This window comes from Citrus clementina, unplaced genomic scaffold (genome assembly GCF_000493195.1).
Source record: "Citrus clementina cultivar Clemenules unplaced genomic scaffold, Citrus_clementina_v1.0 scaffold_5, whole genome shotgun sequence".
In the NCBI taxonomy this organism is placed as follows: domain Eukaryota; kingdom Viridiplantae; phylum Streptophyta; class Magnoliopsida; order Sapindales; family Rutaceae; genus Citrus; species Citrus x clementina.
The window spans coordinates 34,402,015-34,426,417 of record NW_006262201.1 but is presented as its reverse complement, the minus strand read 5'-3'; the positions used below and the strand labels follow the sequence as shown (position 1 = coordinate 34,426,417).

Genomic DNA, 24,403 nt, shown 5'->3' with positions numbered 1-24,403 from the left:
TTATATAATATGTGGGTATATTCATTTTTGTAATGCGGATATATTCTTAAATCGAGAAGTTTAATATATTTATTTTTTAATGAACTATAAAGTTGTACAATTTAAAAGAGTTAAAATCTCCAGATTTAAAAGTATGTTCGTATGAAAAAAAATAAAGGCGCTCATTTATACATACATACATACATATATATATATATATATTGTGTGTGTATGTATATAAGTATGTATATTCTTATTTAATAACTATGAATGGCACAGAGCTTGCCTGAAATCAAGTTTTTCTTCTCCATCATCGTCCTTATCATATCACAATATCGCTGCTCTTCAATTCCGCTCTTATTCTCACCATACGATTCTTGCACGTTATTCACTGGACTGCTTAAAATCTTTGACCGGGCACCGCCAAAGACCCACAAGGCATTCATATGCTTGCTGATCATACGTGCTGCATAGTACGGAATCTTAACGCGTTTGCTGGTTGTCTCTGATCTGATACAGCCATTGATGAACATGATGCAGTCCATTAAGCTTTCTCTACCCAAACCTTTCATGTCATAAGCCTGTGATCTTCTCCACAGGCTTTTACAGTGAGAGTTTGGAGGATTCGAAAGGCAAAGAGCTCGAGTTGCATCACTAATGGCAGCATCTGGTTCTCGAAGCAACAAATGACACTGAGCTCTATTGCTATAGAGAACCATTCTCTCATTTTTCGGCCTTGACGGGCACGCCCCTAATGCTTCAGTATACTTCATTGCAGCTTCTTCTATTTCTCCCAGCCAAAACAAATGCTTTGCTTCTTGTTTTATCAAACCCACCAAAACCCTCATTTCTTCAACTTTTTCTTCAGACATCATCATCATCTTCTCTCTCTTTCTTCTTTCTACTTTAAGTTCCCATATTTCTTCTAGTGCTTTTTGAACTTTCTTGTTCTTAAATTTCTGTTCAGTTAGTTTGTAATCTAAAAGAAGAGCCCTTGTGATTGCTTCTCCTAAATTTTTTGGTCTATCGAGAAGGCTATTTAATTCAACCAAATCAATAAGAAACAATGCAGCAGTTTCAATGACTTTGTACCTCGTATCTGGATCTTTGAGAAGAAACAGAAGGCAATCGATTCCCATATACTGCCAATCATCTGAAGATCTCGAGAGATTGCAGAGATTCTCTATGACTTGTTTACATTCAGCTATATTTTTTCTACCGGTTTTACTGTAGCACAAGATTCTGATGAGTCCAACACCAGCCGGAGAATTGTGATTCACCAATCCACCCCACATGTTACACAAATCCATTAAGAACTCTTGCTTATTACAAATGAGATCCAAAGACCTCTCTTTACAAGCAAAGCAATTTAGAAGGTAAAGAGACCAGCATTGAAGTTGGCAGGCCCACTCCTCTGCCTTCTGGTTCTCAAATTCTAATCCCCCTACACCTCTAGTGAGCAAGTCACTGTGATATTTCAATCTTTTCTTCCTATCCTTCACCGCAACAAAATTAACATACACAACATCAAGGCAAGTGGAAGCCAACTGCATAGCTAATTTGACCACCTCCTCTTCATAGACTGCTACTGCATCAAAGGTTCTATCATAGCTTGCAAGGTGACCTAGTGCTCGAACCGCAACCCTTTGCTCAACCCAACTGATCTTACCTCTTAAGAGCTCCATCAATGGAGGTATGACTCCTGACTTCACGGCTTTCTCTGCAAACTCGACCTTGTTCATGGTGTAAGAACCAATAACATGGGCTGCATAATAAGGGATATAAATATTTTGGTCCCTAAGAAGCCAGTCTCTGTTGTTGACACCTTTGGAGATCAAACTTGACATGCAATTAAAGATGCCAAGTGCTGGGAACAGTGGATCATCTGGTTGAGTCATGGCAATATTCCACAGGCCACTCAATGCCAAAACATGTTGTTGGTCATCTTGGAGAGGCATTTCTTTGAAAAAGCTTGCTACTCCAGCCCTCCTGAGTGACGAGTTTGGCTCTTCCATGGTGCAGAAGAAACAACAAGGGTTGGCGCAAGTCCTCTTGTTATTGGTGGGAATGTTCTTCTCCACCTTTGTCGTCAGAGAATCCATGATTTTATTTTAGGGTTTTGATTGGGCCAGTTTGAGGGCATTCAGATGAAGATATATATTAATTCGAGAGGATTAAAAGATTAATAATTAACTAGTGAATTTAAGTGGAACTGAAGTGACACCTAGCTAGCTAACTGCACATTATATAATTTTATAATGTAAAACATTCGAAGCATTTTCCATATTTGAATAAAGTGATGCATGCCTTGTCTTTTTAGTTGAGAAAGGTTAGACATTAGCTCTTGACTCTTGATACTATCTATAGTCAGACGAGGGGCCGGGTAAATGATGCCAACTCTGACAGAAATTGTACTTTGCTGCATCGGTTTGTTGACAGAATTTAGAATTGGTCACGAGGCATCAGAAAATGGACTTCCGATTATTAATTGAACATTACATATATTCATACATAACACAAAATCCTTAAAATACTCCAGAGAGATTGGGTCATCAAAGAATGTAAATTGATAAATTAAACACGGTTAAAGGATGTTGGAGGGTGGAGCACAACTCAACCCATCTGGTCTTCGCTTCATTGTTTTGCTTTTCAAGTGCTTCCCACAACAGAAACCAAAGTGGTCCTCACCACTAGATCGTCATGCTAGGGTTCCAAAAATTAAGACCCCATATTCATTCTTTTACAAAAAAAGGAACTTCTTTTTGTCTTATGCGACAAAGGACCACGTAAGCACTACTGAGCAAGAAAGCAAAATCTTTGAAATCTCCTAAATCTATACCACCAGTAAACTCAGAGTAGAACACATTTCCAGATTTCATGTGCATATTTTGTCATGATGTTGTCTCTTGAACCCTAGATTTTCGGTTCTTTTCATTGATCAACAACTTCTACCCCTTTGTTCGAAAAGAGTAGATTAATTATACTGCATGCCTTTTTCACAGAAGTTAATTAAAATTAAGCTTCTGTAATCCAACATATAATAGTACTTCGAAGAGAATTTGGTTGCCTATACAGTTAATGCGAGGCGCATTTAGAAGAGGAGGGACCACTGCAGCTTAATGAATTGATGTGGCCCTTCACGTTCTTTAAACTCCCAATTGCAAAAAAAATTATCAAAGCTCAGAATAGATGGCTCGAAATAGTTTAAATACACTGTGGCAGTACATATATTGAAGGTCTCAAGAATATGCGGGTACTATATATATGTATTGATGAAAAGCATTATTAAAAGAATTCAATGAGTTAATTCAGTAATATTATTTTTATCATCGTGATGTAAAGTGGTTCAGTTTCTAACTGGCTGGCATCTGTGTTCTGTTTTTGATTGTGCACATGTTTTGTCTTTAACTTGCTCAATCGTACAATCGGCGTGGAAAATGACAACGTTGATTAATTTCTAAACTCGTGAATCATGATGATGAACAACCGAATACGCAATCCAAGAAAACTAAAAGATCTTAATAAGATTGGCAAGTGTTTCGAATTCACATTGTTGAATAAGCTAATTAATTAAATAATTATTAGGCTATAGGCTTGGCTCCAATACATGCAATCGGGGTAAATATTTAAAGAGACTTTGTTTGAACTTAATGGTAAGCAGCCAACTCGATTGCTACAAATTTAATGAGTCCGAACATTTAAACTTGTTCTCTCAAATACAAATTTGCTACGAACGTTTAAGCTCCAATTCATGCGACGGGCGCGCCAATGCTTGCTCCACAATTGAGGCCGACGCATGAATTTATGTTAGGCCGGGCTAGATTTTGTATATACTTTGATCAATAGTGATATATGCACAAAAGTAGCATCTCAACGCTAGAAGATAAAAGGGAAAAAAAATAATTATAGAACCAAAAAAAGAGTTCACCGTAACATAAGTTTTTTTTTTTGGGTGTCTTCAATGCTTTTTATACTGTTTTTATTTTATTTTTGGCACAAATAGCATTTCAAACTTGGGGCCTATTTATAATTGCATTTGAGAAGTTCAAACGTGATTTTAAAAAACTAAAAACTAATTTTAGTTAGAGGTAGACATCAACCTAACCCAACCCGCATATAGAACGAATTGAAAAAATTCAACTCAACCCATTATATATCTCAATTCAATCCAACCTAACCTAACCCGTAAAACTATGGGTTGGGTCGAATTGGCTTGATTGGGTTGGACTTTTGAAAAGTCCATTTTTGTAGTATAGTTTAATACCAAACAAAAATAAATGAATTAATTGGAAAAACTAAAAAAACAAAAATATTAAAATCCCTACAACAAATCCAACATTTCAAAGTTTAACAATCAAATTATCATTACATAATTAATGAAAAAAAAAACTCATAAATTTAAAGTCTTATTTAATACAAACACTAAAGTCTAAAGAGTGAGACTAGCGAATAAGGGAAAAAGGGGATCAGCTCTCCTTTAACTCTTTCAAATTCCATACATAGGAAGAGAGCTTCCTGAAACCATTGCTCAACATCAGCTAGTAAGAGTGTGATGAAGATCAGTTCAATGGTATCAAAATCTGATGCCAATCTTGACTCTACAAAACAGTAAAAATAAAAATATTAGGCATATATGTTATAACAAATAAATACAAGGAAAAAGACAAATAGAATAAAAATAAAAATCATAATACAAATATTTACCTAATAATTGATTCATAAAATATTTTATTTTCAACGAAAAGTGTATTCTGTTCTACAACAATACGGGAAGAACGAAACCAATTTTGCCCATATATCAAGCTCTCTGCCATTTTGGGACTCAAAGAAACTCAAAATGGATCAAGAATGCATCCTCCTATAATAAATGCAAACTCAGAAGCAATTGTAGATATTGGGATTGCAAGAATGTCTTTGGCTACACTAGACAAAATTTTATACTTCCCACCATTTACCTTCCACTTGTTCAACAAATCAAACGAATTATCAAAGCAATTTTCATAGTCATCTAATAAATATTTGTCTACTTCATTTTTCGACTCTGCACCATCCTCCTTTAGTTGCTTCTTTTTACATTTTGAAAGCTTTGGTACCTTGGCTAATTTATAATCAACAATGTCACTTCTTTTCTCTAACTCTGATGGAAAAATGATAATATTAAATTATTGGTTTTGGCTACCACTATCACATCTAGAGTCATTATTTGTGTAAAGGTCATACAAACAAGACAATAAGTCCTTAATTAATTTTATGTGCCCACGCTCAACATTTTCATTATACAATTCTTCAAAACAAAATTTCACAAAACTCAAATTTTAATGCAAATCAAGCACAACAACAACAACTAACAACTTATTGAGAGTGTTGAAGGAACCCCCAATATTTTTCATACTTCTCTTTCATCTTCTTAGTCATTGCACTCAAATAAGGATCATCACTTAGTATCAATCTTTTAAATTCGACTATATAGAATGCACATCATGAAAATATAAATGTGACGTAATAGACAAAGAAGCACTAATTTTTTTTTGTAATTTCATAAAAATCATTTAGAAAACTATTCAACCACTTGCATTCACCCAATCTAGAAATTCAGGTGGCCCAATCCTTTTTTTCCACTGTCTTTCTCTTCAAAATAAGATCTATAAAATCCATCATCATCCTCTAATCATTCAAAAGCTTTTTGATATATAAGAGTACTCTATAGCATCAAACAAGTGGAATTCCACCTATTAGGAACATTCATCGCACCAATATGTTTAGAATCAATTTTTTCATGCTCAGCACATTTTATAAATCCATTAATCTAGACAGTAATGATCTTACATATTTCACTGCATTACGAATGCTAGAAATAAAATTATTCATCTTCTTCAAGCCCTCAGTCACAATCAAATTTATAATATATGCACAGCATCTAACATGAAGAAAATCACCGTTCAACACAAGCCCACCCTAATTAGCTTCTTTTTTAAACGAGAAATAGCAAAATCATTTGAACTTGCATTATCAATAGTAATTGTAAACACTTTATCAATGCCCATTCAAACAAACAATATTCAATCAATTTTCCAATTGTATCCTCTTTATGATCACCAAACAGGCAAAAGTTTATAATCCTTTTATGAAGTTGTCACTCATCATTAATAAAATAGGTTGTAATAACCATGTAATTCAAATTCTGTATTGAAGTCCAACAATTAGTTGTTATATAAACCCTATATTTATTAGAGGCAAACACTTTTTTCAATTGATACACATCTCTAGCAGCAGTTCTCCTAGAAAAACGATCAAGTTTTGGACAAGCTTTGCTCATAAGTTTATGAAACCCTTTCTTTCTCAACAAAACTAAAGGGCAATCCATTAATAATTATCGTCTCAACACATTCTTTTCTAAAGTCCTCTTTGCCACAAGACATTGCCACAAGATTATTGCTATCACCACCAGGTGTCTTATCTTCAAACACTTTTTTTTTGTTTTAAATCAACTTTCCTATTAGCATAGACTATGCATACTAACAAGTGATTCCATAAAGTACGAGTCTCAATAAATCTAGAATGATATGCATACACTTTAGTACAGCAGTTATACTTACATTTTGTACCATTGTCAAATTTTGTGTAATGTTCCCATATTTTTAACACATTCCCACCTTTTCTATTGCCCGTATGTGTATCAGTAGCAGTATTGGGTGTACTTTGAGTTGTTGAAGGTGTATAGATATTAACTCCTCTAGGATTACTAGATGAATTTGCTTCCATCTACAAGGAAAAATTTCTAGGACATGAAAGTTATCATTATCTTATTAATAATTAACAAATAATGAGGAAAATAACAAACAATGGTCACAACAAGCCTAAAGCTCCCTTATCTAATACCTTTAGCCATGTTTGGATGTTACAACAAAAGGATATGATTAGAATAATTTTATGAAAAAAAATTCCATCTAAGATGGAATGCATATATAAATCTGAGAGCATGACTTGGTAAGAAGGTTTGCTAAAAATATTTTTGTAGAACAATGCCCACCGGATGTTTGTCGAAAAAGCCTTTTCTCAAAGATAATAATAATAATAACAATAACTATAATTATAATTATATTTATGTTAATATGTTTGAGCTTGACACGTTAACAACAAAAAATTGGCCAATTTATTTCATAAAAAATATTATAAAACACCAAATCGATTGGGCCGGACCTTTTAACAATACCAAATTGACAATTTGTTTCAAAATAATAATAAATTAGTAAATTAGAAAGAAGTAAGAACTTGTGCATGTGCAGTTAGGCTGCTAGCTTGCTATTTAAAAAGACTTGTGAGTTGTGATGTTTTTATGTTCTATGTCCGAGCGGGCAAGTGGCTGTATTTTGAACAAGAGAAATTTGAGATATATATATATATATATAACTGTTTGCGAGTTGGGAATTTAACAACCCGACCCAACCCGTATATTTTCTCAACCCAACCAAAACTATAAAAAATCAGACGAGTTATGTCGGTTTCACGAGTTGGGCGAGTTGGTGCCCACCCCTAATTACGGTATTTAGGAAAAAAAAATTAGTGATCATTTTTTGCAAAATCACATCATTTTACAATAGATTTTGAAAAACAATGGAGTAACTTTTTAAAATATGATTTTGATAATCAATTTTATATTTAATAAAATTCTATATATTACTACCATGTCATCGGCTCAACTTATAAAGGATATGTTTTATTCGAGAGTAAAATTTGGTAAAAAATAAAAAAAAAAATTGAAATGAGTGAAAAATTAAAAGTAAGAGAGTAGAATTTTATTGGGTGATCATACATAATTACATAGATTTTTTTTAACAAAGTTATTAATTAGCAATTTGTTTCAAAATAATAATAAATTAGTAAATTAGAAAGAAGTAAGAACTTGTGCATGTGCAGTTAGGCTGCTAGCTTGCTATTTAAAAAGACTTGTGAGTTGTGATGTTTTTATGTTCTATGTCCGAGCGGGCAAGTGGCTGTATTTTGAACAAGAGAAATTTGAGATATATATATATATATATAACTGTTTGCGAGTTGGGAATTTAACAACCCGACCCAACCCGTATATTTTATCAACCCAACCAAAACTATAAAAAATCAGATGAGTTGTGTCGGTTTCACGAGTTGGGCGAGTTGGTGCCCACCCCTAATTACGGTATTTAGGAAAAAAAAATTAGTGATCATTTTTTACAAAATCACATCATTTTACAATAGATTTTGAAAAACAGTGGAGTAGCTTTTTAAAATATGATTTTGATAATCAATTTTATATTTAATAAAATTCTATATATTACTACCATGTCATCAGCTCAACTTATAAAGGATATGTTTTATTCGAGAGTAAAATTTGGTAAAAAATAAAAAAAATTGAAATGAGTGAAAAATTAAAAGTAAGAGAGTAGAATTTTATTGGGTGATCATACATAATTACATAGATTTTTTTTAACAAAGTTATTAATTAACTACCAACTTTTGGTCAATATTCTAGTAAACCAATATATAAGTACGATATAAATGCATCACTTAGCCACTTAGGAACTAAGTGCAATATAAATATATAGTAGTGCAAATTGGTCTCTGTTTGAGATTGAGGTTGAAAAGTTGTAATTTAAAAACTACAGCAGTAAAGTGTTTGGTAAATACTAGTTGTTGTAACCTGGAAGTTAAGCTGATTTAATTTTTACACTTGTATAATGAAAAATATGTTATATTTTTACAAATTTTATCAAAATTATTATTTAAAAATTGTATTTACTACATACTAATAATTTTTATTTCATAATTACAACTTTTTTTCTTCACAATAGATATAACTTAAAAGCTACATCATCTTAATACTAAATAGGGTCATTGCATAAGAGAGCTACTTTTTCCTTAATTATGTTAGTATTTGTTAGAAAACTTGTGAACCAAAAAAAAAAAAAGGGCCGTGTAATGACTCATGAGAAGTGTATTTAATTGAGAAAAAAAATATTTCAACCTTTTGAGAATCAAAAAACCGAAAATATGTGCCCATGAGATAAAAAGAGAAATAGACACCTCGATCGTTGCCGTAATGTCATAAACGAACCCCTCCTCGTCGTGCAGAGTAAAACAGTTCACAAAATGTCAACTTGTCTTGTTCACTACGGTGGTCCGACGGGTGTAATTCCGCGACTGTGGAACTTTTTTTTTTTTCTTTAATGTTCTATTTTATTCACTATGCTAAAGAATTTTAACTTAAAATTAAAGCACGAAAACGAAAATGTTTCCAGTGTTTTATGGATTCAAATGGGTTTCGCCAACCCAACTTCGATTTTTATTTGGGACATTAAACACAGTCCAAATACATTCAGTTAATCCAATCCAACCTGTGTAATATACGTTGGGCTAACTTATGATGTTTTGGGTTTTGGGTAATAATCCAAAATCATAATCGTATTTTTGCTCTAACCGTTATTTATTTATTTTTCCATTTTGCTTATACGAACCCTACCAGTTGAAATTTTTAAAAATATTTAACGATAATTTGTATTCCTATAATTTCTCTTCAGTTTATATGGAAAGGTCACATTCTTGGCAATTAACGGAAGAAATATCCTTAACACACGCGTTAACATCCTAAGAACCGTGCTCCTTTTTGGCCATAACTGAGTCCCGAGAGTTGTGTTATTTATTCATATCAACTTAAGATATGTTCGCAAGAAAAGATTATGATGGAAATTAAGTATGACTAGTCACGGACAACAGTAAGAGGTTTTGGCAAATAATGTGCTAGAAATAACGTCCCGAACGAGAGCTCCTTTCGGCTAAATCTGAGTCCCTACCGTCGTGTTTAAAAGATTACAAATGACTGCTCACCCAACAACAGTATCAGGTGTCAACACTACATAGAAGATGAAGAATTCTAAGATGTTGATCTCCTCATGAGCTAAATGAAAGTAACAAACCTCCATCAACCGGATTTTACATTCTGAACCAGTTAATCTACCATATAAATCCAAGCCCTGGCACCATTAGGCATTTCTCAATAAGGATTGTGCGGTATTTACAAATTCAAAGAGACATTGATCCATGCCCAACACTTGCAAACAGGTAAAGCTCCTACCTGACAAGTTGAGCTTCTAATCCGTCAGTACAGTAAAACTAGACACCTGACCTACTCGAGATGAGTTGCCAAAAGACCCTTCCCTAACCATTTGCCTTCCAAGTGATGTTGTTAACACCAATGTCACGAGACATATCTAGTGAAGCAACTCTCGTTCGATCTGCTGCTGTACCCACTGTGCTTCTAACCCTCTGACCTTGAGTAAATTCACAAGTTTCACCAACAGAATCAAATCTTAATTCAGCAGGGGGAATGAAACAGTCTACTGATAGGCCTGGGACATTGAAAGCCACTTCATCGATTGCCCATGCTTCTTCCATCCTAGTCCTGGTGTGGCTCATTGCCGTATCTCCAAACCTGAAAAGAGTAACTATAGAACGCCCTGAATGAGCAATCATAATTCCCTCAACAGGCCGGTAATCGTCAAGGAATGAGTTAATTGTTGTCTCCCAGTAGACTGCATCGCCTCCATTGTTCTGGATGCGGGTCAAATGGGAATCTTCCAAGTGGACAAGGAGCCCCGTTTTCTGACTGAAGTAACCAAACAATACATGCCTTATGATCTCAGCTGGCCCTTCACTCCTGGCCTTCAGTGTGGAAGGATCTGCACATAACTTGAGGATGAAACAATCCTCTCCATTAATCTTCTTCTCCCCAATGCATCTTGCATTGATAAACATGCTTGCAGTTGTCCTGGGGTCAAGGCCCTGTAAACGGAATAAATTTAAATCAGTTGTGATGAAAACATAACGGCAAGTGATGAGATGCAGCTTCACTCACCTGAAGGGCACGGCGCAAAGGTCTAACAGGACCTTTTGCAGCATGTGCGCCAAGCCAAGGAGTATGTCTCCATACAAGCTTCCCATTGCAACCAGCATGAACTTTGCTGTCACCAAGTGCAAGCTCCACATACCACATATCTGGATTCATTTGCCACAGCACAAAACCACCCGACTCTGCACCTTTGGAGGAATTCCTGCTCCTTGTAACCTTGTTACCCTTCTCAAACTCAGACGCTATCATTGTAACCCTTCCCATAGCATAAGCATTGTGGATAGAGTTCTGAAGCTTTTGCCCACCCGATGATGCCGTGTACTGCTGCAATATATATTGGGCAGATGAGCTTTCCTGCAAACAAAATTATTTAAATAAAAAAAAACCACATTTAGCAAAGCAATCAACACACTGCTCAAATTATCGCGCAGAGCTTCCAATTTCAGCATTGGCAGAACATAGATACTATCAAATACAAAGCACCTAAATGTAAGAAAACTAAAGAGCCGTGAAATGAAACCGGATACAATAAAATTTTCTTATCATCTTTATTAATTAGATCATCAAAAAGGGCAGAAACAAAGAGCTTATTTGAATTTTAAAACTAGAAAACCCGACATGCATAAGAACAAAAATACTTTGGAGCTTTGGATTTCTAGTAATATTAATAAGTGACATCATTTTAACATTAAATAAAAAAATAAAAGATTATATTGAATAAAGAAAGAAAGTAGGTAGGTACTATACTAACAATTGGAGTGTCTTTGATGCTAAGATGAGGCAAAGGCTCAGCGGCGCTAACGTGTACCGGAGCGAGCGGCGCACCCAAGACCCCAAGCAGCAACCTTAGATCCGACCTTTTACACGCGGACCCCGAAACTGAGGGAGCTCTCATCCAGTGGGCCCATCTACCTTCCATCCTCGAATCTCCGCCGTCCGTTCCGTCCGGATCGGGTCCTTCCTTTAACGGAGACAAAGCCGCCTCCCCCGGCCTGAGACTCCCCGATCTCATAATAAACGGTTCAGGATGAGCAACGCGTTTGTGGTGGCTGCTCCGACCTCTCCTTCGCCTCATTACACTAGACATTGGAGAGGCACTCCTCGCCGGACTTTTGGGTCTAGACCTCCCCGGCGATAACCCTCTGACGACTTCCTCCTTTAACGCAGAAAAAAAGCCCTGTTTCCTCTCCATTTTGAGACCGAGAGACTTGAGAGAGATACAGAGAGTGAGTGAATGAAGAAGAGTTACCGAACGAACGCTGCCGTTTAGAGAAAGCAAATGGTATTTCTCATGAATGGTAATAATGATGAATAATTGAGAGCTTTGTTTTGCCGGGTGAGGCTGCGACTGCGGGACAAACAAAACTGACGAGTGAACTTCCTCGAGTTTTTTATTTATTTGTGCGGACAAGAACTAGCAAGTAGGCTGTGGCTACTGACACGAGCTTTTTCTCTTTACGGAAAAGTTAACGGCGTGTGACTGCGACAAATAAAATAAAATTAAAAAACCATTCAGGTCTCGGGGTTAGCGCCGTTACCAACGTTCAAGTGTTTGGTTGATGGCGGTGCGTGGTCAAAGAACCCGAACGAATGCGTTGTTTACTTATTTTTATTTTTTAATTGATTATTATTATTATTAGTAATAGTAGTAGTAATAATCCGCATGCTGAGCATGCGAGAGTGGGGGGAGTGATCACGTTAATAACTTAATATGATATATGTATCTCGCTGCATCTTGTTACGATCAATCTTTGCAATATAAATTAATATACCCAATTATTTGTTTGTTGCTGGCGCTGGGAAGCACGAGCGTTGGTCCTACAAATCACAAGCTTAATTCGTAAATTAATTAAGGGAAATTATCATTTGTATACCCTTAATTTACTTTATTATAAAAAATACTATAATATTTTGAGGGTGTATCAATCGTCCACCCTAAGTTGACAAAATGTATCAGCTGACCATCAAACCGTTAGTTGTCGTTTAAGTATGATGACATCAGAAGGGTAATTTGGTCTTTTCATATGATACAAGTGATAATTTAAGAGCATACAAGTGATACAAAAAGAATTTAAGGGTATATAAGTGATAATTTTCAAAGGTAAAATCGTCAATTCATTGTAATTCCGTTAATTTTTAAATGGTAACTAACGGTTTGATGGTCAGCTGATATATTTTGTCAACTAAGGGTGGATGATTGATACACCCTCAAAGTATTATAGTATTTTTGATAACAGAATAAATATAGGATATACGAATGATAATTTTCCATTAATTAAATCTTTAAAAGCGTCTCAACCGTTGATTGGTTTAGTTTTGTTGATCAGTAGGTAGTTCCCAGAGCTCGTGGGTTTCGGAAAATACAACCCAAAAATTTTGCATAAAAAATGGCTTTGCATGTATACGGACCCGTGAAACTATCAAGGATGGTTTATATTCAACGTGGAAAGCAATGGACCTGTGTTTCGTAAAACGGGGTTCCTTTATTTATTTATTTATTTTTTTACCAGATTTGACAAAGCATATTGGCTCGGTTAGCGCCTGACCTTTTTATGTCTAAAATTAAATTTTTTTTTTTATTGAAACAGACAGTACAACAAATGAGCTAGCAAATGAGTAGTGCCTTTGCTTTCCTTTTTCCTAAATGTGTTGTTCCATTGGCAATGCTTCGTCAACACTCCTTCTCCATCCCATCGCTAATCACGGCAACCGAACTGGATTTCTTTAATTTTCTTTTCGTTTCTTTCTTTGCTTTCTTCTGTCCTTTTGTGAAAAATCAATATTTTCCTTTTGAAAAAAAAATCAATATTAATATTTCTTCTTTATTTATTTTTTTTATTGACATTCGGGGATCCTTCATTTCATTGGGCGTTTACCATTCTACTACTATTATTAGGAAATTAGATTTAGGGGTCTCATGATTTCTGCCACCACAAAACATTAATCCAACTTCATTTCACTCGCCATTTTTAGGCCTTTTGCAAAGCACTCAAGTGCTGAAAGGATCACACTTCATATGGAAATCATTCACGATGATGTGCACTGAGTTATCAACTTACCTATTAGTTTATTATGCGAAAGGGGTGTAATGAAATCCAATTGCATGCAAGGATAGATCCACTGCTGTAGAACTTTTCTCTTGTTTGTGAACAACTCATTAACCTGCCCAATTGCTAAGTATTATCATTCTAGCACTAGTAGAGACACATTCATTGTGATTTTTGATTTTGTAATAAATTGATCTTAAAGAGTTGCTTCTCAGCCGAGAGCTTAAGGTTATGCATGGTAGACGATAGTGAAAAGAACAACCATTAAATTTTTCTTTTGCCAGGAAAAGAGTAATGCCTACGCTTATATAATTGAAATGTATAGTTTTAAAACCATCTTACATGACATTATTAAGGGTAAAATTTGGATTAACTCCTCATAAATTAATTATTTTTAAATTATTCTTCTTATTTTTTTAAAACCTCAAGTTAGGTATTTTTTTCCCCTTCACAAAAAATAAGGGATAAATTGAAATTTTTAAAAATAGTTAATTTATAATGAGTAATTTAAAATTAACCCATTATTAATTAGTATTACAAAATTGGCACATCAACAATGAAATACTAACGTTAAGTAGAACCAATCCTAAATACGAAATTACGCATGCATCATATTAGTGTAGAATAATATTATGATTACTCAGTTGAGTTTATACTTACTTGAATTCGTATTCTAATTGATGTGTGGCATTTTATCAAACACTCATATGTGTATATATATATAATAATATATAATTAATGATAATAAGTGTGTAAGTGTAAAATTATTATATTACCAATCGGTGTAATACTATTATGGATATAAATTGATACTACGTTAATTTCTTTATAAGGTAGCGCGATTTTCGGTAGATTGGTTGGAGGGGAATCTAGGTAAGCGAATTAGACAAGAGCTAAGTGCTAAGTAAGACTAGGAACAAGTGGTTGGGGATGTCAATCTAACAACCAAAGTGAAGTGAAGTCAAACAAAGGGATGACTCGGAAAGCTATGACATGCTATTGATGCCTTCAACTAATACCGGCCAAACATATAGGAGCCAACCCGTAAAAAACATCTCGAGATCTCAATACACAAAGTCCTCCATGCAAATACGGCACCCAGACTCTCAGTCCAATGATTAGGTCCCAGCCATCGGATTTCAATTCTTCACCATAATCACGATGATCATCTCTCTCAACAAGCAAGAACACAAACAATGCTTTGAGAAGCGGGCCCTGACCCTGGGCCCCCGGACCCTTCCTCCTTGTTGTTTGAGCCCTTTTCAACATGCTACTTTGGTTCATGGTTTTCCTTTTAATCCTTTCTAAATGAGTTCAGAGTGCACTTTCGGTAATATTTAGTTGAAGAGATTTCATTCAATTTATTTTTAGAAAAAAAATATAATAATTAATTCATAAAAAGCAAAGGGATTTACGAATCCTTCACCCACCCACATCAAATATAAACCAGCGATCGTGATTTAATTATAAGATATTTTGTATGTGTTGATTATTTATGTTAGATGAAATTATAGATGACAATTCCAATTATTGTAATATAACGAACTCGCGTTCTCTAATATCCCTGTCTGGTTTTTCAAGAAAATTGTACCAACAAACTAAGAGAAAGATGAAAATGACAATTAGACTCAAATTAGGTGGGGTGACGGTCTGCGACATGGTAGTTTTACCAGGATATATTGTTGGTCCAAACCATACCTTGTTGGCCAATTAGAGTTACCAAACTGCTACTAACACCTATAACGAAATTAGAACAAGAAATCAAATGATTATTGAACAAACAGAATTGGAATGTTAGGCATCCCTTTCAGGTTTTTGAGTGTTGGGCCTAGGATATGGTGGTAGAGACCAGCATCCTCCAGTTAATGTAATGCATGAAATCGGCAAACTTCCTGCTTCATGTAAATAAACGCCTGCCCACTTCACTTGCCACCTCCTGCTTACCGCTCCAGTTTGCTTCATTCAGTGCGGTATATAAAGTTAAAATGAATTGCAAGCTTCTTCATTTTTCTTATTTTTGAGAATCTAAAACGGAGAGCAAACAAAAGAGGAGAAATAGAAAAGCGAAGAAGGAAACCGAGAGAAAAAGAGAAAAGAGAAAGATAAAATAAAATCAGAGAAATTGAAAAAGAAAGCTAAATTGGAAAAGTTATATAAAATGGTATTGGACAGATATATTCATAGCTAGCAAATTAGCAAGTAACATATTTATAAAGTATGAGCAATTATATTATAGTTTTCACCAATAAGCGCGTAGATCGATTGGCATGTGGCTGTTTTATCTTAACTAAGATTTTATATTCGAGTTTTGTGAATGCAACTGTGTTAAATACTTGTTGAGAGAGTTTTGCCACCCAAGTGGTCCTAACCAGCTCGAATATGAATTAGTCAAGGCCCAATGTAGTCTTCGGATACCAGATAGTTTAATACATCGAAAAAAAATATTATAGTTTTCATGATATATATCAATTTTCATATCAGTTTTGACACTTTATTTTTTAACCCTGTGTTTTAAAAGAAATTCACATGAGCATCAATGAACCCACTAATAAACCAAAATCTGGGAGTAGGTTACTATTATTGTTATGTATTGATTGAATGATTCAGTAACATGATATGATTTACATCTATATATATTATTTGATTTGATGTCATGAGGTGTATTTACAATTCATTAGATGTGTACCCACCGCGTTAGGTGCTTTGCTCATGCGTATTGACTAGTTTCCTCTGCTTGTGCTATAATGTTAATTCTGCCAAGTATGACCATGATTTCTCCCGCTCTACTCGTAAGATGATGTTTCCAACAAGTATGACAATTACTTTTTTTGGGTATCATTTGGTGCAGTTTTTCATGTATACTATGTATGATTTCATGTTTACTAATAGGAAAATGATACTTACCCCGAGTCAAACCTCGGGTCAAACCTCAAAATTAATCCAAACGACGTCGTTTCAACTTTTTTGTTTTTTGTTTTCAATCTCATTAAAACGACATCGTTTTGGCTTAGTTAAGGCAACACCAAATTGCCTTCTCTTCCTCTTTGTCTCACAACCTTTTGGCGTTGTATTCATCTTCCTCTTCGTTTCACAGTTCACAGCCACCACCACTGACAACCACCACCAATAGGCCCTGGCAGCTACCATCATTGCATACTCAGCCATTGGCACCACCACCACCGACAACCATTATAGCGAAAGAAAAAATTTATTTATAAACAATAATTCTTTCCAGCCATAGTCCCTGCAATCTCTCTCCTAGTTTTGGAAAAGGAAAAAATATGTAAATCACTCTCAAAACAGCTTTCATGTTCCCTGGAATTTGCTTTGCCATTTTCTTTGTCCTAAATGCTTTAATTTGGGGCGAGAAATCCTCTGGTGCAGTGCCATTTGGAACCATGTTTGCTCTGGTCTTTTTATGGTTTGGCATTTCTGTCCCACTTGTCTTTGTGGGTAGTTATATTGGTTTTAGAAAGCCAACAATTGAGGATCCTGTGAAAACCAACAAGATCCCAAGACAGATTCTAGAGCAGCCATGGTACATGAATTCCATCCTCTCTATCCTTATTAGGGGCATACTTCCATTTGGAGCCATCTTCATTGAGCTCTTTTTCATTCTCACCTCAATATGGTTGCATAAGTTCTATTACCTATTTGGCTTCCTCCTGCTTGTCTTCCTGATTCTCATTGTCACATGTGCTGAGATCACAATTGTGCTATGTTACTTCCAGTTGAACATTATCTTTGGATTTAAAAAACTAAAAAAGGCAGATTTAGAGGAATTAGAGGGGGCTGTAAAGGAAGATAACAATGCTCTGTACTTGGGAAGAAAAAAGAACGAAATGAAAAGAGAGAGAGAAACGAAGAAGCTGGTGTTTAATTTTAAAATGAAAAAAAAATTAAATGTCAAAACGACATCGTTTTACAATCTTCGAGGCTTAACCCAAGGTTTGACCCGGGGCAAATAGCAGAACTCTTACTAATATATTATGTTCAATGAAAAATTATCTCGTATGATTATATATATGCATACATATACGAGCACCCACTCAACCGCACGCTTACTATTTTCCTATTAATCTCATCTCTCTCATATTTTTGCAGGATTTCATACAATTTAGTTTATGATAAGTTGACGTTGGGCTACAACACGAATCACTATATATATTTTACATTTTGAGCACTTTTATGTATGTGTGTGTGCGCCTGCGGGCGCGCATAATGAGATGTATGCATGTTTGTATGTATTTTAGATGAGCACATAACCCCTTCATATGTTTATAGTGGAGGCCTAAGGCCAATTTTGTATGTTTTCATGAATTAAGTTATGTTACGATTTTTAAATATAAATATGAAATAGGTAATACAATGATTTTCGCATAATTCGCCTTTGGATTCGATAGATAGGTCGGAACAAACAATGTCAATTGATTATTTGGGGAAACAAAAATAACAAAAAATGAGAGATATAAAGGCAACAGCTATAATGTAGATAAGCACAATAATGCTCTTGGAAATGTGCTAATTACTCATAATTTTAGGTCCCACTTGTTGTAATCATTAAGTAGCCCACGATAAAACCCTTGATCGATCAATACTTCACGGTCAATTAAAATGGTAGAAGGTCATTAAAAGAAGTTGTAATTAAACATCAATGCAAATTTCGGCTGCCCTTTTCTTGCATTAGAAATATTTCCTCCTAGTTTTTAAACAAGCACTGTGGTTAAGGTTTGCCAAATCCATCAAGCCCAGTTAAGTAGGCTTAGTTATGATTAGCCCAAAGACTAGTTCACCGAATTTCGACTAGAGTTGAGCTCTTGCACCCTTCAAAGTTCCTCGTAAAACGCATTTCCTAAAGATACATAAAATAAAAATTGATAAGTTATAATAAATCTAATGACGCCATTGTAATTCCAAAACTGCCCTCCGCATATATTCCTATATTTTTCTTCCATTTTTTCCCCACCTAATGAATCCTATAACACATAGTTTTTGTTTCTCTATGGCGGGCACCACCACTGAAGCTTGATTTTGAGGATTATGGTTCTTTGATCTCCTCTCGTGAAGATCTTGTTAAATTCATAGACTTTGCTGCGGAAAATTTAGTGGCATTTGCGGTGTGGAAAACATCTAAACTGGAAGATAGCTTCTCTTTGTTAATATGTTTCTATCATTTTCACCTCACTGCAATGGCAAAACTGCAGTATAGCATCGTCCAGGGAAAGATGTGGGTATAAAAAGTTCTCAGTAGTGTAATTTTTATTATGATTAAAATTGTTAACTTCTTAAACGGGGTATTATCTGGACTTTCGAGAGGCGTCAGAAGCTTCACTCTTTCAGCTACTCATTTGGAGTGGACTGACAGAAGGCCCAGGGCCCAATGAATTGGGGTTGGAGGCTCGATAGATAGTGAGAGATTATTAGCGCTGTTAATTTGGTTTAATCTTGAGTGCTGCAGAGTTAATTAACCGCGTGGGCGCACGGAGTTTGTGGAACTTGTTAAAAACGGCAGCTTAATTATCTGCTCATCGTATTAATGTGCACATGGGACGTGGCCCAAGATGGCGTACGTGAACCGTGAACTTGACAAATGACAATAGAATTGGCCATGTTGATTAGCAGTATGAATGACAACTCTCTGATATATAAATAGAGAAGAGGATTAGGGGACCTGATTCTGATTTGCTTTACAGCTGCCATTGCATTGATAACATTCATGATTGACTGATGGTAGGTGACGAGGTACGTGCTATCAAGCCACCCGATGCCATGCAAAAAATTTTAATTAATTTGCCAAAACTTGTTTTCCTCTTTCGGTAATCGGCAAACTCGACTACTAAGAAAAATCGTAATGTAATTTCTGCTACCATTACGCTATTGTAATCAAACAGCCTTGGCCGTTACTAATAGTCTTAAGCTTTTTCTTTTAATAGTTTTATTTATGGCAAACTCTATCTTACATGCATGTAAGATACATGCCTCTCACATGAATAGTGTATATGTGGGATCCACACACTATTCATGTGAGAAGCATGTATCTTACATGCATGTAAGATAGGGGATCCCTTTATTTATTGGTTTGGACTTGCTTCGGGAGCCTGAAAGTCGAAAGATATGGGCAGAGTAGCCAATGAAAAAACTACATATTCCGATAAGTCTTTATGACCATTGAACAAAATGCTTAAGTTAATGAAAAGAATTTAACTTGAAAAATGAAAAAAAAAAATTATAGCTCTTGCACAATTAGCGCACAGTCCATAATTTTAAGATAAATGACACAATTTGATTGAGTCCACACGCAAATTTGCTCTTTTAAGTATGGACCATCCCGTGTAACCACATGGATTTAGATTTTATTAATTCACTTATTTCCTGAACGTCACAAAAATCAATTATATTGTTTCTTTTTCCTTAAAATGACCAAAACCCATTTTTGGCGTTTTCGGCGCGGGAGTCACGTGACGTATCACGCTTTTGGTGCCAAAAGATAGGGCCGACCCCTGCGCCATGCACCTTTCGTCGTACGCGGGACAACATTCATTCACGCAGAAGCGGCTGCTGATGGATGGCTAACAGCTTCTCTCCTTTTTTCCATGCTCCTCCTTTGCAATCTGCGTTGCATTCGCGAGACTTCTAAAAGATTTCCTTTTTTTTTTCTTCCCTTTTTTAAAAATAAAAATTGAAAAACTCAAAAACTCATAATTAGGCATCAATTTCCATAATATTTAATGATGTAATTAAGTAGAAGGATTTGACTCTTTTGGCTTGGATCTCACATTTACGTACAATTTATTCACTGACTCATCTAATCCTACGGCTACATTGCTTATTTTTACACTAAAAATTTTGATTCTAAATTACAATAAATATAATTTAGAAAACCCCCTTTTAATTTTGTTGTTGTGAAGCAAAGTATTTTTTTTTAAAAAAAAAAAATTAATTTACAGATGGACTTGAGCTAGCTAGCAAGCTTCTTTATTTGTGGAACCCATTCAGTTTGTGCGCTTTATCAAAGCGGAAGAAGGGACAACTATACACGCAACTTGTATGGTCATGACTCGGGCGAGATACAAATTTACCCTAAAATTCGCTAATCTCCGAACAGAAACCAAAATTTCACTAATTTGGCCATACGATTAATTGCGCAACTAGCTACTGTCATCATCACTAAATCACGAACAAGCAAAAGATGGGCTCAAATAAACAATCACAGATTAGGCCTAAATATAAACAAACTAAAAAAAAAAAAAATCATCAAATGGTTAGGTAATGGTCCATTAATTAAGTTTTTGTTTGATAAATGTGTTCTCATTATATACTTTTGATTTTATACTTCGTGATCAAGATGAAAGTTAAAAAGCCAAAATAAAAAGAAAGGTAAAGTAAAAATGGAAGCTTCAAGTAACATTCACTTGAGGACCGGTGCACGTAATTTTTAATTTGGAAAAAATTTAAGCTTCTCGATGGAACCTGGTAAAACTAAAAAGCCTCCAGAAGCTGCTGGTTCACAATTCTCACATTTATGATCATAAACTGTACATGCGGAGTAATTGTAAAAGGGCCCAATTAATGTACATATGATGAATAAATGAAGTCAAAGAATCTATAAAATGCCATTCCATAAATACATGCAAGTCTATTGGGCATAATTATGAGTGTTTGCGATGAAATTATCTTAAATGGCTAAGCTTGGCCTTTTGAGTTACTCCAAAGCCTTTATAAGCCACGCCGGTCCAGAAAACTCCTCCACCAATACCCAATACCACTTGACAGTCTGTAATCCGCTGTTTGGGATTTTAATTTGAAGTTGCTTGTAAGCACCTTCCAAACCCTTCACCGACTCCCTTTTCCTCCACCATAAATAGCCCCTGCGTATGCCCTATTTGCTTAACAACGATCCATAAGCAAAGCATTACCGATTCTTTGGCTCTCTTTTTGATTAGCAAATTAACTACTCTTCTTCAGGAAATTCTGAGAAAAATGAAGCTGGCCTTGGTTACATTCCTTCTCGTTTCTCTTGTCGTCACCTCCACTTTCTTTGAGGTCTCGATGGCTGGTTCAGGTGAGCCTACTTAACTTATTTAAGATATTGTTGCATTTTCATTTGTTTTTATCACATATTGCACATGTGATATTGGGACAGATTTCTGCGACTCAAAGTGTGCGGTGAGGTGCTCAAAAGCAGGAAGGGAAGACAGGTGCCTGAAGTACTGTGGAATTTGCTGTGACAAGTGCCATTGTGTTCCATCTGGGACTTACGGGCACAAGGACGAGTGCCCTTGCTACAGGGACCTCAAGAACTCCAAGGGCAAACCTAAGTGTCCTTAAAATTACATTCTCTTTTCTTTATAAAGGACCCCTTCAAAGTTTGTTTATATGTAATTAAAATTAATTATCACCTTTTAACCATATTGTATTAGCCATATATATATACATGTATGTATGTATATATATATATATATAGAGAGAGAGAGAGAGAGAGAGAGAGAGAGAGAGAGAGAGACTTGCACATGCAGCTTGTAGAGAATACTAAGGTCATAAAAAATTAAATGGAATTACTAAAGGGAATAATGACTTGGGTCCTTTCGTTTGCTTGTGTATGGCGCGTCACACTATTACTATAAATAAGATTTATGTGGCTTGTCTCGTAAAATCTTACTCTTACTGTGTAGTATTATGATTCTGATGTTCATAATATTATTAAATATTTGATTATTATTGAAAGTTTTAGCTCTTTTCTCTAATTCCCTGGCATTTGCTTTAGTAGACTGACAGTGAAAGTTTTCCTTTGCATGGGAATCATATTCCCGCTTTTCAAACATACAATAACACTCCTTGAATAACTGGGCGATAATGAAAATGCAGTGCCTCAAAACGTAATGTTTAATTCAAAATTTTCATCCCAAATAATGTGTTATCTATTTAAGTACGCGAGGAAATAATGTCGTAAATACATTCTAATTTATAAATATATTATAAATTTGAGGGTCTTGTTAAGTTACATCATCTGTAATTTTCAACAAGTTCAATTTATAGTTATGAGCTCCTAAGTCCCAAGTATTTTATAGGCTGCTATATTCCGAATTAGGTGACTACATTTAGTTTGCTATGTAATTTAGCGGTTGTCTGCATTTGATGAATAACAAATAGTATGTAACTATAAAAAAAATATAGATTAAAGTGGTAGATTTATCTTAATCTCAATGATAAGAATGAGCATAATTTAATTATTTTTTTTATTATTGGACTTATAAAAAAATCCTTGGTCCGTTTCTCTGAATGTTTATACATATTTTTTTCCCTTTTTTTTTTAAACAAAAAAAAAAAAATTAACTTTCATGCTGTATCGGGAATTGTCTTCCATGAGGACAACAAAATCATACATTTGTTCAAGCAGCAGAATGGTCCAGTATGGTGCAATATAAATCAATGGAAGAAAATGAACACTTTCGCTATTACACTTTTAGTGTCGTTTGGGACCCCTTTTACAATATGAGGCTGTTGTGTGTGGGACTAGCTAGCAGCTACCGTGTACTGTGAGCATGGGAAACTTGAATTATATGAAACTATTGTAGAAGAATTAAGATAATAAATAAGATGCCAAAAAAAAAAAAAATTAAAGAAAAAAAAAGTTAAGGTGTCCTGAGCACTGTCTTTAAGACTATTTCTGTCCCTCAAAATAGTATTTTGGTGCAAATAGGTTGTTGACAGATAGTTCTCAGGATATAATGACTGTAATTATTATAAGAATGCACACTCAATACAATAATTTGGAACAACAGTAAATAAATATATAATATGATGATTTATGTGGTATTTGTTTAGAATATGGAAGAAGTAGAGTTCAAGAAGAAGTTAAGAAAAAATTAATATCTTGTAGTAATCTATAGATTACTATTTATAAATTAATGGTATCTACTGAAAATACATTTTTGAATAGCCACCATTTAATTTAAGTCTCTTTCAACTACTTTCAACTTCAACGTTATTTTCATAACTACCATAGCTTCCTCATTAACATTTAAATTTGAACTCTTGTAATTTAATTCAAATTTAATTGTGCAGGATTTGGTATTTTAAAATAAGCTCATTTAAATAAGATAATGTTTCGCTCTCTTTAATATTAAAAAGAAGATAACACGATCTCATTTAAAAAATCTTGTTTTGAGAGGTTTAAACCTTTAATTTAGTATATATTATTTCTTTATCTCATAATTAATGAAAAGAGAGAAATATTATAATTACTATTATTTTTGTAGAAATTTTTTTGATTAAAATAATATATACTTACTTTTATTTGAAGAGTCTTTTGAAAAATGAATTTTTTTTTCACTATTTTATTTGTCATATAGATAAGTAAATAAATATTTAAAAAATTAAATTAAATTACTTTTTTAATATAAGAATTTAGTGCTGAGTTAAATTTTTTAAGTAAGAGAAATAAAGAAATTAAGATATACAATAAATCTTGACTCTTAATTTTTTGCTTAACTAAAAA

General features: G+C 34.5%; 3 protein-coding genes across 3 annotated transcripts; 1 reads left to right on the top strand and 2 right to left on the bottom strand.

Moving 5' to 3' along the window:
- Positions 1 to 236: 236 nt before the first annotated feature.
- Positions 237 to 2,009, bottom strand: LOC18040924. Its single transcript, XM_024183834.1, has one exon. It carries the CDS (start codon positions 1,992 to 1,994, stop codon positions 237 to 239), a length of 1,758 nt encoding a protein of 585 aa, XP_024039602.1. The 5' UTR covers positions 1,995 to 2,009.
- Positions 2,010 to 9,912: 7,903 nt separating this feature from the next.
- LOC18040923 lies at positions 9,913 to 12,254 on the bottom strand. Its single transcript, XM_006433536.2, has 3 exons — positions 11,610 to 12,254; positions 10,865 to 11,212; positions 9,913 to 10,791 (listed from the first exon to the last, which is right to left on the bottom strand). Exons 1-3 carry the CDS (start codon positions 12,048 to 12,050, stop codon positions 10,168 to 10,170), a joined length of 1,413 nt encoding a protein of 470 aa, XP_006433599.1. The 5' UTR covers positions 12,051 to 12,254; the 3' UTR covers positions 9,913 to 10,167.
- A 9,201-nt stretch (positions 12,255 to 21,455) lies between these two features.
- Positions 21,456 to 22,537, top strand: LOC18041852 (peamaclein). The gene is made up of 2 exons (XM_006433534.2): positions 21,456 to 21,967; positions 22,049 to 22,537. Exons 1-2 carry the CDS (start codon positions 21,886 to 21,888, stop codon positions 22,231 to 22,233), a joined length of 267 nt encoding a protein of 88 aa, XP_006433597.1. The 5' UTR covers positions 21,456 to 21,885; the 3' UTR covers positions 22,234 to 22,537.
- Positions 22,538 to 24,403: the final 1,866 nt, after the last annotated feature.

What these genes read in the sequence shown, in the direction of transcription:
- LOC18040924 (XM_024183834.1), bottom strand. Translation starts at nt 1,994, where the DNA reads ATGGAAGAGCCAAACTCGTCACTCAGGAGGGCTGGAGTAGCAAGCTTT.
- LOC18040923 (XM_006433536.2), bottom strand. Translation starts at nt 12,050, where the DNA reads ATGGAGAGGAAACAGGGCTTTTTTTCTGCGTTAAAGGAGGAAGTCGTC. An exon ending in GCATCAAAGACACTCCAATT is followed by an intron (nt 11,213 to 11,609) that starts GTTAGTATAGTA and finishes TTTTGTTTGCAG; the next exon opens with GAAAGCTCATCTGCCCAATA. An exon ending in CTTTGCGCCGTGCCCTTCAG is followed by an intron (nt 10,792 to 10,864) that starts GTGAGTGAAGCT and finishes TTCCGTTTACAG; the next exon opens with GGCCTTGACCCCAGGACAAC.
- LOC18041852 (XM_006433534.2), top strand. Translation starts at nt 21,886, where the DNA reads ATGAAGCTGGCCTTGGTTACATTCCTTCTCGTTTCTCTTGTCGTCACC. An exon ending in GGTCTCGATGGCTGGTTCAG is followed by an intron (nt 21,968 to 22,048) that starts GTGAGCCTACTT and finishes ATATTGGGACAG; the next exon opens with ATTTCTGCGACTCAAAGTGT.